Source organism: Myxocyprinus asiaticus, chromosome 20 (genome assembly GCF_019703515.2).
Source record: "Myxocyprinus asiaticus isolate MX2 ecotype Aquarium Trade chromosome 20, UBuf_Myxa_2, whole genome shotgun sequence".
Classification (NCBI taxonomy): Eukaryota; Metazoa; Chordata; class Actinopteri; order Cypriniformes; family Catostomidae; genus Myxocyprinus; species Myxocyprinus asiaticus.
Genome location: NC_059363.1, coordinates 6,614,965 through 6,630,184, shown reverse-complemented (window position 1 = coordinate 6,630,184; position 15,220 = coordinate 6,614,965). Strand labels below are relative to the sequence as shown.

Below are 15,220 nucleotides of genomic sequence, written 5' to 3'. Positions count from 1 at the left end.
CAACACCTTGACACGCCTCACTGTAATTTGGAGTGACGAGACCAAAATAGAGCTTTATGGTCACAACCATAGGCGCTATGTTTGGAGAAGGGTCAACAAGGCCTATAGTGAAAAGAATACCATCCCCACTGTGAAGCATGGTGGTGGCTCATTGATGTGTTGGGGGTGTGTTAGCTCTAAAGGCACGGGGAATCTTGTGAAAATTGATGGCAAGTTGAATGCAGCATGTTATTAGAAAATACTGGCAGACAATTTGCATTCTTCTGCACGAAAGCTGCGCATGGGACGCTCTTGGACTTACCAGCACGACAATGACCCTAAGCACAAGGCCAAGTTGACCTCCAGTGGTTACAGCAGAAAAAGGTGAAGGTTCTGGAGTGGCCATCACACTCTCCTGACCTTAATATCATCGAGCCACTCTGGATAATCTCAAACGTGCGGTTCATGCAAGACGACCAAAGACTTTGCATGACCTGGAGGCATTTTGCCAAGACGAATGGGCAGCTATACCACCTGCAAGAATTTGGGGCCTCATAGACAACTATTACAAAAGACTGCACACTGTCATTGATGCTAAAGGGGGCAATATACAGTATTAAGAACTAAGGGTATGCAGACTTTTGAAAGGGGATCATTTAATTTTTTTCTTTGTTGCCATGTTTTGTTTTATGATTATGCCATTCTGTTATAACCTACAGTTGAATATGAATCCCATAAGAAATAAAAGAAATGTGTTTTGCCTGCTCACTCATGTTTTCTTTAAAAATGGTACATATATTACCAATTCTCCAAGGGTATGCAAACTTTTGAGCACAACTGTATATAAAAACATTTAATTTGTGGAGCAAATAATTCATTTGGAATAATATTTCAGAATAAAAGGATTGAAAGTCCTTCCAATTTTGTATGGTCTAAATAAAGATGTGAATTCCTGTGTAAAGTATATTCCAGCGTAAATCCTATGCCTTGCCAAATGGGTTCCACATCCACCAAATGTTTTGATTAACCTAATCTATAGTTGAACATTTATGTTTAAATATGCTTTCCGAAGGGTAAACACATTCCTTGAGAAAGTGAAAATGTATACAATATCAATGACTTAATGCACCATTTTACATATTAATCTATGTACCCTTCCAGATCTGTACCACATTCATATATAATCATCAGGCCTAATGCTCTGTTTACAAGCATGTGCTCACTGAAACCATCATTCCCATATACTGAACGCAATTACTGATTAGTGGACCAGAACACAAGGGTGATTGTTGGAGCCCTGGAGAAAGACATGGGATAAATCTTGGATTTCCTTGATCCAAGCTCAAACTTGGAGCATGATTCTGGCAACCTATCTATAGATTGTAACAGTAATCCTTGTGGTCTAGAATAGTTATAAAATCAAAGGGAGGACTTACTCTGTATAATGTCTATAGTTTTGAAGTTAAGTGTTCAACAAGCACATACAGTATGGGTGTGCCTAATTAAACAGTGCAGGGTGCAATGGTTACCCTATTAAAGGCACCATCCCATTTATAAATGTCTCCAATAAGGACATACGTGGTGGTGCAGTGGGCTAAAGCACAAAACTGCTAAGCTAAGTTGCCGGTTCAATCCTCACCACCACCACAATTGTGTCCTTGAGCAAGGACACTTAACTCCAGGTTGCTCTGGGGGGATTGTCCCTGTAATAGGTGCACTGTAAGTTGCTTTGGATAAAAGTGTCTGCCAAATGCATAAATGTTGTTTGAGCAATACACTCACTAGTCACCCTTATTTTCTTCTCTCTGAGCACTTGCTTGTTTTAGAGATATGGAAAATACAGAAATGTGGTCATGGAGCACCCTAAGCGGCATTTATCTGTCATGCTGTGAAATATAATTAGAGATATCAAAGTGTTTAAGATTACATTTCAAGTAAAGTACATGTTCATATGACCCATTTTCAGACAATCTAACAATACAGACATTCATCCTTCTTGTCTTCTCAATGCAAAGCCAAAATCAAAGCAGTAGACATAATTACCGTAGAAATCCAATCTTGACGCCATATGGCTTAGCAACTACAGCATCATCGTTACATTGATAGACATTTTGATAAAGCAGAAAATTGCTCCTTTAGAGTATCAGATGAGTTATTCAGGCATATCTCTTTGTTCTTAGGCATTGTGTTTATTGTTTTATCTTTATATGATTGTTTTAGTGCACATAGATAATCACATTTCTCCCTTTAGCCTTTTCTAATTTAAGGATCAATAATAGATTTGAGAGCCCAACACAAGTTTATATGTAGAAGAGATTCCCCTCTTATTGCCTCTGGACAGTGAAGATAATGTTATATCATTAAAGTGGATTCCATTGAGATCAATAAGTTAAATGACAGAGCGTTTCCAGTACTTAATTCAGAACTATAGATATGGGTAGATAAAAATAGATTAAGAAGTAGTAATACTTGTCCATGAAATAGTGGCCTTTACAATTCTACAAGCCTGATCTCATGAAAATTACATGAATATGGCAACATTTTTGTGACATTACGTGGTTATTTACATGTATCGAGGCAGTCCGAGGTGAAATGTCCACTGTGTGGCACTAAAAATCAAAAATAGACGAAATTTTTAAGGTTAATGGTAAATTGAGTTTTAAATCAACAAAATCAACATGCCTACCCTAAACCTTAAACTAAACCTAACCGATAGTGTCACAAAAATGCAATTGCTGAAGCAGCTACGTCATTTTGGGGTGCTTCTATGATGCTTCTGGCTTATGTGTCGACTCGCATGCTCTCCAGGACTCGTATCCCAGTCCTTGACGCTCTATCGATTGAGCAACCGTGCAATTTGTTTAATCTCGAATAAGCTTGTAAATGTAGTTAGTTATGTAATGCAAATGTGGCAATCATGCACTATAGTAAAAGCAGATGTCATAAGATAGCATTGTGTGTCCTTACAAAAAATCTGGAGTTCTGGCAAACTAGCCACAAACTTGCCACAAATTTGCCAAAAAATTGCCACTCATTATTTTCACATGCAAATGAGCTTGTGATTTGCTGCAAATGTTTGCCAGACGTTTGAAGCTCTTCACCGGTAGTGGTGAACCTGTTTCCAACCTTTGGCAACAATGGACAATTTGCCGCATGTTTGCTGCAAATCTCATTTGCATGTGAAAATGATCAGTGGCGAATTTGCCATGAACTCTCGATTTTTGTTAGGGTGAGGAACAAGGTGAAAAATAATTGTTTATGAAATGATAATATGCCATGTTACTATGTGATTTGTGTGAAAGGGAATAAAAGTATTTGTTGTTTTAGCGCCTCTAGTGTTCATTTCAGCAGGAAACTGACACAATATGTATAACTAGTCACGTACAAATAATTTTGCAAAAATGGAGGAATACATGATTCTATGAGAACAGGTTTAGATCTTAAAGTGTTGTGGGTGGTTGCCAGGGCATTGCTATGTGTTTGCTAAGGTGTTCAAGGTGGTTGCACACTGGCCCGTATCAAGAGATCCCATCCCCAAGTCCCTATGATATGATAGCTTTCTGGCCAATACAAATAATTTTGCAAAAATGGAGGAATACATGATTCTATGAGAACAGGTTTAGATCTTAAAGTGTTGTTGGTGGTTGCCAGGGCATTGCTATGTGTTTGCTAAGGTGTTCAAGTTGGTTGCACACTGGACTGTATGAAGATATCCCATCCCCAAGTCCCTATGATATGCTAGCTTTCTGGCCCCTCCTTCAATGTAAGTATATGCGATTTTTTTCACCTGTTTAATCATTCAGCCAACAGAAATAAGTTTGATCATTCAGAAATGTAATAGCACACCTCTCCAAAACAAGTCCCACGGTTTGAGGTATCCCTTATATATACAGTATACCACAAACGATACGGGTCGAGTTATGCACCAAAGTTTAATACTTATGGTTAGGGGTTTGTTCAAATCCCTAACATCAAGTGTGCACAATAGTGATTCTTGCCTCAGAAAGCACCACTAATAAAAGCACCTTCCTGATATTTTCAGATCACAACTTCCTAAGGAAAAACTTCAAATCCTTTTGCCTATTAAAGGCACCATCCCATTTATAAATGTCTCCAATAAGGACATACGTGGTGGTGCAGTGGGCTAAAGCACAAAACTGCTAAGCTAAGTTGCCGGTTCAATCCTCACCACCACCACAATTGTGTCCTTGAGCAAGGACCTGAAACAGTTACCTGAAACAGATATCTAGGAATGTCATTATAGCGTGTTAAATATTTAATTCCAGTATTTATAACACTGGTTACTGTTTTTTGCATAGTCCTTCTGATTTATAGATAAGGTGCATTACATGTACAGCACATCAGTAGTACCTGCTGAAAACATGAGCAAAATACAAGATGCTCATTTGTAGTCCAAGATAAGAGGAATGCTGCTGACCTTTGACGGTGTAATGATACCGTCATTTCATGCATTGCTTGCCCGTATGTCACTACTGCAGCAGCAATCCGCCAGATAGCATTTACAGCAACGGTATGTCAGAAACTGTAGATACAGTACGACTTGTCTGCGAGTCTATAGTCTACTTTTGAAGTAAACCTTGTTTCTGAGCCTTAGTGATAAGTTGCAACATCAAGAGCTTCAAACGGGCTTAGATCTAACAAAGTAATTGCAGGCAGAATGAAATTAAACCTAGTTTTATACTCTCAGTCCCTGTGTTGCAAAAAGAATCAAAATGTATTTTTTTGTATTTAGTGAAACCAATCCTTCCAGGTTTGTATGCCCATGTCTATTGTGCCTGATTTTTACTGATTAACAAATGGCTTTGCTAATGTTTGGTGATTTGCGTCAAAACTCAATACATACTAATTTGCTCTCTGATTTTCTGAAGCCGAGATAAGACCACAGCAGGGGGCTTCATTAGCCAGCATATGCAGCAGGATGGCAGAGGAGGTGGTCTCCATATGAGCTCTTGTGGGTGAGAGCAGTTTGGAGAGAGCAGCATGACTAATTAAAGAAGATGCTCTATTAGCTGTTATTATAGATCCTTAAGAACTAAGCCCCCAAAGGTATTTGGCCATTTAATTGCATTCATTTTCTTTGCATTAAAGGACAAAATATAAAACTGAGTGGCATGTGCCATCAAATGAAACCAAAGCTTGTCTCAGAACTAACTTCACTTTTCTGAGACATTTTTGTTTTAAACAATAAGGTCATTTTTAGTGGATGTATGAAGTCACTTCCCCTTAAATTCACACAAGTGTTTACTCAGAAAGCATCACAATATTTTTTGTCTTATACTTCAACAGTATATCTATTGCTTTTATCAAGCGTCTCTTTGGAATTATCAAAAACTGAGTCTGCGCCAAACACAGAAAAATGAATATCCACATTACTTATGTGTTTAGGCTCCAAAAGTCAAATGCAAAGAAGAAATAAGCTTGCACACTGTGTGCATAGAAACAAATCTGACAAAGTTGTTTTTTCTATGGACAATGTGCAAGCTTTTTTCTTTTTTACTTTAACTTTTCTTTGTGAAATGTTTTGCTTGAAAATGCGCTTCTTTCTTTAAAATAAATTCCTCCTGGTCTGATATCTTGTTATCTAATGCAATTACATTTGTTCATTTTAAAGTGTGGCTTAAATGGGGATTTAAGCATGGATTTTTATCCAGCGTCCACATTATAGTTCTTTTGTTTTTACATAGGTGCTATGCCTTATTCCCTGATATTTACAAAAGAGGTTTGACAAAAATGTCACGATGAAATGTTAATAGAACACTTTTTATTTCAATTATTGATTTGATTTATATCTTGACATTTGAAGTATGGAACAGGGATGTACAGATCTTGTCCAGCTACTTATGAAAAATGCATTTGTCGCTGAATAATTGAATAGAGAAATTGAGCATTGAACATATTTGATGCATGGCTGTGAGTTCCCCTCTTGGATTAGTTTACATAATCAATAAAGCTTTAATTGAGACTGTATGTCCATTACAATAATAGATAACTGTAAAACAAGTCTTCAGATTGCACTTAAATCAGCTATGTTCCTGGCAGGTTTTTGAAGATCTTAATTAAAAAGCATTTACATGCTATCCAAAAATATAATTTCTCTGGTGCATCTTTGTTTGTAATTTAAAACAGTGCACTGTCTGGATGTGAGAGATTTCTCTATTTGTTCAAACCACACAGGAATATTTGGATGTATAATTTCAAGTCAAGATCTAGGTCTATAACTTTATTGAATTCCCATATGCTCTGCTCACTCCGTAATGCCCGTAAGGTGTTTTTCATTAACACCTTTATTTGTGAAAGCCCTATTAAAAATTGGTTAGCCACTGAATGTAATTTTTTCAAGGCCAGTGCCTGCACTGGTCACATGATTGATGAATCTGCCAGGCTTCCACAGTTCTGTTCCACCACCATAAGGATAGAATGGGGAGTCCGAAGGAAGTCTAGAATACCTGAAGAGAACTATCAATTAGCATTCCCATTCATCTCAATGGCAGTTGCTCTGTTGGCACTGTAAGCAACCTGTTTGTTGCCATCTTTGTTCATGGGCACTCAGTTCTAGCCTGATTTTTAAGAATACATTTACATATACAATCATCAATGGGATGGGAATGTCACATGTTAATTTAATGCAGCGCAGTAGCAAATTTTTTATTCAGATTGCGTTTTTTTTATCACTTATATCCAGTTGTGATATCTAAGAGCAAATATGAATTATATGTCTGAGTCTTTGATCAATATCTCAAAACCAATCACTTAAGGGGCATGGGTAGCTCAATGGTAAAATATGCTTGCTACCACCCCTAGAGTTTGCTAGTTCAAATCCCAGGGCATGCTGAATGACTGCAGCCAGGTCTCCTAAGCAACCAAATTGGCCTGGTTGCTAGGGAGGGTAGAGTCACATGGGGTAATCTCCTTGTGGTTGTTATAATGTGGTTAGTTCTTGGTGGGGCACATGGTGAGTTGGGCACAGATGCTGCAGTGGGTGGTGTGAAGCCTCCACACATGCTATGTCTCTGTGGCAACATGCTCAACAAGCCACATGATAAGATGCACAAGTTGATGGTCTCAGATGCAGAGGCAACTGGGATTCATCCTCCACCACCCAGACTGAGGCAAATCAATACACAACCATAAGGACTTAAAAGCATACTGGGAATTGGGCATTCCAAATTGGGTGAAAAAGGGGAAAAATCTTATAGAAGCTCAAACAGCCACAACAAGCAGCTTCACCCACCAATATCTCACAATGTTCTTATTTCCAAAGGCCACTTTTGCAGCACAGTCCCTTGAGATGGGTGACATTTTCCTTCGTAAATGCCAGCATTTGCATTATCCATCATCTAGCTTGTGCTCTCTTTTGCTAGGGAACAAAAAAGTCTCCTTCCAGGTACAAGCAGTCTTCTAGTGAGCCAGCACACTGCACAACATTCAGCCTACATGTGGGTGGTGTTTGCAGGTGAACTCAAGATGTTTTAGTGCAAAAAGTGGGCTGGCATTTCAAGATGACTCTGTGTAGACTCACCAAAAGTTCTAGAAAGCATCACAATAACAAACCAGCATGTGGTTAATTATGGATTTCACCAAATCTGTTTTAATTTTTACACACTTTTTGTTTTAGTCATAGATTTGGTCTTTTGATGTCCTTTAAATTTAGTCAATATTTCATCATGTCATAGTAATTAATGTTAGCCTATTTAAGAAGTATAAACAAAATATGCATAAAACAATAAAAACTAAATTGAATCAAATGGCATATTATTTTAGTCTACAAAAATAACATATCTGACTGTTTCGGGCAAAATGACAAAATGTGTTGCAAACTGTAACAGACCAAACTTTAAATATTCAAACCTTTTTAAAAATGTAAAAACACTTACTTTAAACATGTTTTAACTACAAAAATGTATCAACATAATCAAATACAACATGTGAAAAACATGAGAACCCAAGCTCCTAAAATAACAGCATTACAATAAGTTAGAAGTCACTTTATTGTGAATTTAAATTAAACTGGGGTATATTTTGGTTGATTTATTTCAAATAAAATCATATAATTACTGTTATTTTGTGAAAATTGCTGTTCATCTTTATTATCATTGAAAAACATTTTTTGTCAACAAATATTTTCATCTGTGATTTCATTGATGAGATTAACGCTGCTCTAAATCTTTCTAGACTCAGTCAAACACAGCATGCAAGGAGGACTACTCCTTGTATAATAATTCCCACTGGTGCTCTTTGGATAAGGGAAATTCTGTTCAGATGTTTTAGTAGTCCAAGGCACTCAGAGTTTGGTTTAGATATTTAAAAAGCCTTTATTAAGTCATGGCTATTGGATTAAAACATAACACAAACCGACGCGTTGTGGCTTACAAAGCTTTCACCAGGGTGATGTTCTTTTAAAATATATTAATTTAAAATTCAACCCACTTCCCCAGCATTTGAACTGGCTATGTTTGGTAAGCTCAGATATTTTCAGGTAGATGTCAGGACTAGATATTGTGACCCAAAGGGCACCAACTGTGTCCAAACACAGATGCACATCCCTTATCCGAGTTGGACATCACAAGGAACCCAGACACCTGTCTGAAAGAATGCGAGATATGCTGGTTCCCCGACGATGCACTGAAGATCAGGATCAACTTTCAACATGTGGGGTTCTCCCCTGTCAACACGGAGCTGGGAATCACACACAGATGAAGGACAAGATGCATGCATTAGACAGATTCTTTCAGTACAAGAGCTTACTAGGGGGTTTTACAGTACATGAAAAAACAACAACAATCTCAGAAAATGACAGAAGGATCAGTGAGGCAAATAATGCCCTGACCAAGCATGTAAATGACTGTTTTTCTCAATCGCTTTGGCTTATTTTTTTGAAACAGCCTTAACATTCTCTGAACTGTAAGTGGAATTGTCACAACTGTTTTATGGGACATCACAACTCTATTGCATGTCTGCAAATGTAATAACTCACCCAAAACATTTAATTCATGCTTCAAAACCTAGTTATTGTGTCAGTAAATTGGCCAATGCCATCAAATGAAAAGTTTTTTTCATCGTGTGAGCCGTACTGGTCAAAATGTTAAGATGTTTTTCACCATATCAGTCAATCATGGAAATGCTTGTTATATACAAAGTTCATTTTTATTCTACTTTTTTGTTGGCACTGACTGCTTACTGTACTGTACAAGAATGTCAGTTTTGTCTAGCTGAATGCTATTGTGTATCACATTGAGCTTTTTAGATACTGATTTCAACAGTAGGTAAAAGTTTACTGGGAAAAGTCAATACTGTACAATACTGTAGTACAAAGGATATGCACATTTGTATGTATACAGTACATTTATTTTGTAGCAATTCACATTTGCATGTCCATTTTTACACATTTCTTACATGTAAAGTCATATACAGTGAACAGTAAATTGCCACAAAATGACATCCATGCAAAAAAAAAAAAAAAAAAAAAAAAATATATATATATATATATATATATATATATATATATATGTATTTTAAATAACCCACGCAACAATGAAAAAACCTGTGGTAGTTCTGTAAAAAGCAATAAATTGTACTTCCTCGCAGTACGTAAAATTACAAGTTCCCATCTTCTTGATGGACATCCTGTTGCTCTTGTTGGTCTGGCCAGAGATTTAGCAGACATCACAAACACTCCATGTCATAGATATTTATGGATATACATGTATGTCTGACAGATTTTGATAACTGAATGATTTATTTTGCATGTGATGGCTCACATGATGAAAGAAGGTTTAGAAGTTGTGAAGAGTATGACAATTTCACTGAGAATCAACTCATCAGTTTTGATCAGCAAGTCATGTGCATTTAGTTATTGTGCAAATTGTAGACAATTGTACTTACTCTTTTGCACACATGTGCCAAAACACACGCAATTTGCTTAAATGAATAAGAAATTCAAATCTGGTGTGAACAAGAAACTAATTGTTCAGAGCTTTGAACTTATTGTTTTGAAAAAAATAATTCTCACTCGAGAATTGAGCCTAAGCGATTGAGAAAAACTGTAATAAAAGAATGCAGCCACGAGGAGAGAACAAGCAGACAGACAGAGTGACAGGGACTTCATGGGGGCTGAAGACTTTCCATTATGTTTGTGCCGAAATTGCAAGACAATTGTGAATTAGTAATTCAATTGAATGGTTTTCTCATCTGTTATGTACTGATGAGACAGGTCTATCTATGTAACCAGTCACTGGACACAGTACAGGGTTTAGAAGGGACTGGATTTTCTCAAATGCGTCTTTGTGTTTATCCCCATGGCTGAGTGGTTAAGGCATTGGACTTAAGATCCAGTGGACAAATGCCTGTTGGTTTGAACCCCACGCATGATAGCAGAATATTCAAGGTTCAATACAAGATAATCTTAATCAACAACATTTGTGGCATAATGATGATTAACAAAAAAGGCAGGGCTAGAGGGTTTAAAGGCAGATATGTGAAGGTTATAATTTTATAAAATCACTTTCATTCATTCTTCTTTTAAAACTCATGTATTATTTGAGCTGTAAAGTTAGCCGTTTTAGGTTTTGTTGACAAATTGCCTTTAACTTTACACAGAAAAGGTTTGCAAGTGATTTTACATAAAATCATGTTAACACACATATTGTTTATGTCTTACGGCTATACTTGTGAAATAATGAGTATTTTAACCTGTTGATGTGCTTATTTGAACAAGACAACGCGGTATCTGCTGCACACCTGTATCTCAAAACCTGAGCCGGGACGACTAGAATGGCTGAGTGGTTAAGGTACAATAGGTAAATATCTGTTTGGGTTCAGACCCCACTGCTGGTAGCAGAGCTGAGGCTTTTGAATGGTACAATGTTGAGTTTGATGGCCTATTACTAACTTACTAGCAAGCAAAAACTTAATGGACCAGCCAGGTTAGAAGAGAAGAGCACCTGGTGAAGTACTTGCATATTCAGTTGTGGAATGTCAGATCAAAGGCTCAACATCTGTGTTCATGCATCCTAAACTGTTCATCTCATGAAGCATTGTACTTACACCCGTGATACCTGCATGTATTCTGCAGGCAACATTTTCTTGCATCCGCCCCATATGTTCTCACAGGCTGCCAAATTTCACAGAACTGCTGTCTACATTTGTCAGCCAACTCTGTTTTAAGACACCTGTGTCATATAAACTAAACAGAATAAATTACTTTCAGTTCACAATATGTCCTTATTTCCTTTTCACTTAAATTAAAATAATAAAAAATACAGAAAATGTACATTTGCATCACCCCGTTTGGATTGTTTGATTTTGCTGTATTATGCCATTTGTTTTCAACTAATGAGCTCACCTCTGAGCTCTGAGCAAAAGAAACTAGAACCCATTACACATTCAATCAATACAGCCTGAAGACCCCAGTCCCTTCCAGAACTGCTGCATGCTCATCTCATCAAAACTTGCACAGCAGTGGAGTGGGTGACAGTTAAGAGGTCTCTGTTCCTCCAGGTTATGTCTGGCAATATTGCATCTATGTGACCAGGATGGTATCAGAACTGAGGCTGTTCATTTGGCATTGAAGTATGTTAAGTCTGAGTTTTAGAATTGAAAGATTTAGGTTTAGAAACACCAATATCTGAGACCAAAACTTGATTATCAAAACCAGGATGGCAGAGTGGTTAAGGTGTTGGACTTAAGATCCAATTGACACATGTCCTTGTAGGTTTAAGCCCCACTCCTGGATGCAGAATTGAGGCTGCTAATTTGGCATTGAAATATGTTAAGCCTGAGTTTTGGAAGTGAAAGATTTAGAATGTGAACCCATAGGAATTGAAAACACCAATATCTGAATGCAAAACTTGGTTGTCTGCAGGGACTAAAAACAAAATGTTTTTAATTTCGGTTCGTTCTGAGCAGAAACTGTATTTTTTCATTCCGTTTCGAGTGTTCCGCAGCCTTCTTTTCAATTGGTAACCGGTTAGAACGAAATTAAAAAACGGTTAATAATGTTCTTTTTAAAATGACAGTACTCTGTGCTAAGGGTGTTTGATATACCAGTTGCAATGTTGCCAGATCTGGCTAAAGAAACAAGGTCAAAATAAAGGATTTGCCTTACCAAAATAAGCTAAAATAAGCAATACATTTTTTTTTCCCCCCATGTGCGAGAATTCTCAGTATAGAAATCATAACAAGCGTAGTATAAAGTAGTGTACATAAAATAAGGTTTTTTTTTCAATAAATGTATTTTTAATATTAAATATATCCCAAAACATATTTCAAATATACATCTTGGCATCTAAAATCAATGAATAACCAAAATCTCTCTCTCCTGCATACACGCACACACTGCGTGGGCACATTGTGATGACACGTCCTATTATGCGGGCCAAATTATTTTATTTTAATTATTTGTTTTAATTACAGATCTGCTTCACAGTCAATACCCAACAGCATCCAATCTGTATTAATGCATCATATTTAAAAAATAATTCAGTGAAGACTCGGAAACAATTGAGAAATGTACTTTTTACCTCAATATTTTTCCTTGCATCTCGATTAATCGTGCATGTATATGTTGTAATTTTATATAGTTAAAATACTTCCACAACGAGCAATTAGTCAAAGAAATGTGTGATGCAGCTATTTTATTCTGGATCAAAGCAAATGCTTATCATTTTCTACTAAAGAGAGTGAAGCGCCATTTTTTGTGTTACAGGAAGTGGTGTAGTTTCCGAAAATGTACTGTGATAAACTGTTTAAACTTTGGTTTCATGAAAAAATTATTGGAACAAAATTAAGCGGTTATTAACCGGTTGCCAGCATTTAAATGTTTTTTTGTTTGTTTGTTTTTGCACTCCAGAACAGTTAAAAGGGCCTTTGTTCCCGTTTTCGGTTACGCTCGTTTTTGGTTTAGTTTTCGTTCCTTGAGCCATTTTTTGTCCCTGGTTGTCAGAACCAGGATCAGAACAAGTCTATTTTGAAATTTTGTACTATACCAAATTTGTTCAGCCTGCAACGTGATTACAGTAGTCATTACCATGATGGCTAAGTGGTTAAGGTATTGGACTTAACATCCAATGGATATGTGTCCTTGTGGGTTTGAACCACAATCCTGGTAGATAAGCTGGTGATTACTGTCTTTTCACTGAATTAGATATTTAGCCAACAACAGCTTCTGTGCATCAATATAAGCAAGCTACAAAAAACTAACAAATGAGTGTTAGCAAGTATACACTATCACCTATGTGAAAAATGCATTTGGACTGCCTAAATATCTAATAGGCCTTTAATGTAGATAAAACAGGTCTATTTTGAGAGGTTCTGTTTGAGTGTGGAACAACCAAACATCTGTACATCAACTATAGTTGATATAATATAAAAAATATATTATTATAATATATATATAAAACAGTCTTCTAGATGATGTGAGGATGTCCAAATCAAGCCAAAAACAATATCAAAGGTAATTAATGATATGCAGTTGACATACATGTTTCTGTACCCTTGAATCTGTGGAATTATACCTGTACCAGTGATACCATTTGTTCCATGACCATCGCTGCTAACTCCTAGTAGAGGACAACAAGAACATATGGACTAAGAAATGGACAAGTAGCCTGTATTATGTTTGCCCCCTCTGATATGCTCTTTGTACATATTTGGGTGCTAAAAGCAGCTTAAAGTAGACCTTTTTAATAGAGAATGAAGCACTATAACAGATCCTACCTTTCCCATGCCGGGGGTGTCTTTGACTTTGTTGACTGCCCGTAAGAGGCAGGGTGGAGCAGGGGGCGGAGACACCTGCAAGATGCCGCTGAAATTGGTGGGGAAGAGGGGTGGATAACATGCCACCGGGGGCACTGGGCGCTGCTTCTTCTTCTTGGAAGACAGATTTAATTTCTGGGCAGCCCTGAGGAAAAACAAACAGAAGCATTTAGGTATGGGATAAAACTACACCAGATGTGTATGCATGGATAAACACTGCAGTCTCTAGGCTGTTTGCTTTGATTCCAAGTTTTTGTTTGCTCCATGAAAGTGTTTTGTATTTCAAATGTAAAATACAGCACGGAAAGCTCAGTTTCAGAAGGTCTGTGAATGAAGTGTTAACTGCTCATTGAAGTCATGAATAGTGGTCGACCGATATGGGTTTTTTAATGGCTGATGCCGATATCCAGAGAGCAGGGTTGCCGATAGACTGATAAAATGCTAATATATCACACAATTTAATACAGTAAATAACAAACATAAAATTGCTAAAAATAAATAAATAAACTCTTATTTAGCACTATATTTACTCAATTTCACACAAAACAAAAAAAGAATATTGTATTTTAAATGGTTGATAGCAGTTTCTTCAGATTTCTGTTTAGTCATCACATTTTTTTTATTTATTTGCACATGAAGAAATTGTTAATATATTAGGAAGAAGGAAATAACAGTACACACAGTAGTCCAGCAACCATGGATGGCATGTCCATGTTAGTAATCGCACTTCCTCAAAAAATATCGATTCAAACCAATTGCACATGGAGTGCATAGTGAATAAGACATTTACTTAATGAGAGAGAAAGAGAGAACTTTCCTTGAATGTCCTCACACTGCACTACAATAATGTACCCCTCATGTAAAGTTAGAGCACTATGCATTTACATGCAGTGTGTAAATACTTCTAATGCATTCAAGTCTGTCTGTTTTCCCTGAATGAAACAAATGAAGTGTCTTTTGAAGCTAGAGTATGATGCAGTGTTTAACTCATCTGAAAATGGTGGGCACAAACTCTATGGTGAAGGCGTTGGATATAAGGTTCAGTATGTCCTCACGGATTTGAACCCCACTCCTGGTAACTGTGATTTCTATTCCTCCACGTCTCTCAACTTTAAAGAAAAACTGAGCTAAAGTAATCAAAATTTTAGAAGACAAGCTAATTTTCTGAGACTGTAACGTGATAACAATAGTTTAATGAAGACCAAAATCTCAACAGACAAGCTTACAAAACTGCCCAGGATGGCTGAGTGGTTAAGTTGTTGGACTTAAAATCCAGTGGGCACGTCTTTGTAGGTTTCAACCCCACTTCTGGTAACTATGATTTCTAGTCTCCTAAATGCAAAGAAAACAGATCTTTTAGATAGTAAGCCAATTTGCTCAAGCCATCTGCCTCCTGAATCTCAATGAAACAGTCAGGATGGCTGAGTGGTTAAAACCTTGAGCTTAAAATCCAATGGGCAAAAGACAT

The 15,220-nt window shown here is 37.0% G+C and overlaps 1 protein-coding gene across 2 annotated transcripts in view; it reads right to left on the bottom strand.

Annotated features, from left to right (window-relative positions):
* The window catches only part of kif26ba (kinesin family member 26Ba), a 148,768-nt gene that overhangs the window by 26,334 nt on the left and 107,214 nt on the right, over window positions 1-15,220 (bottom strand). For both annotated transcript variants that reach the window (XM_051647032.1, XM_051647033.1), the window contains exon 5: window positions 13,714-13,897. In XM_051647032.1, the coding sequence (XP_051502992.1) occupies window positions 13,714-13,897 (184 nt within the window). The remainder of the gene's footprint in view (window positions 1-13,713; window positions 13,898-15,220) is intronic.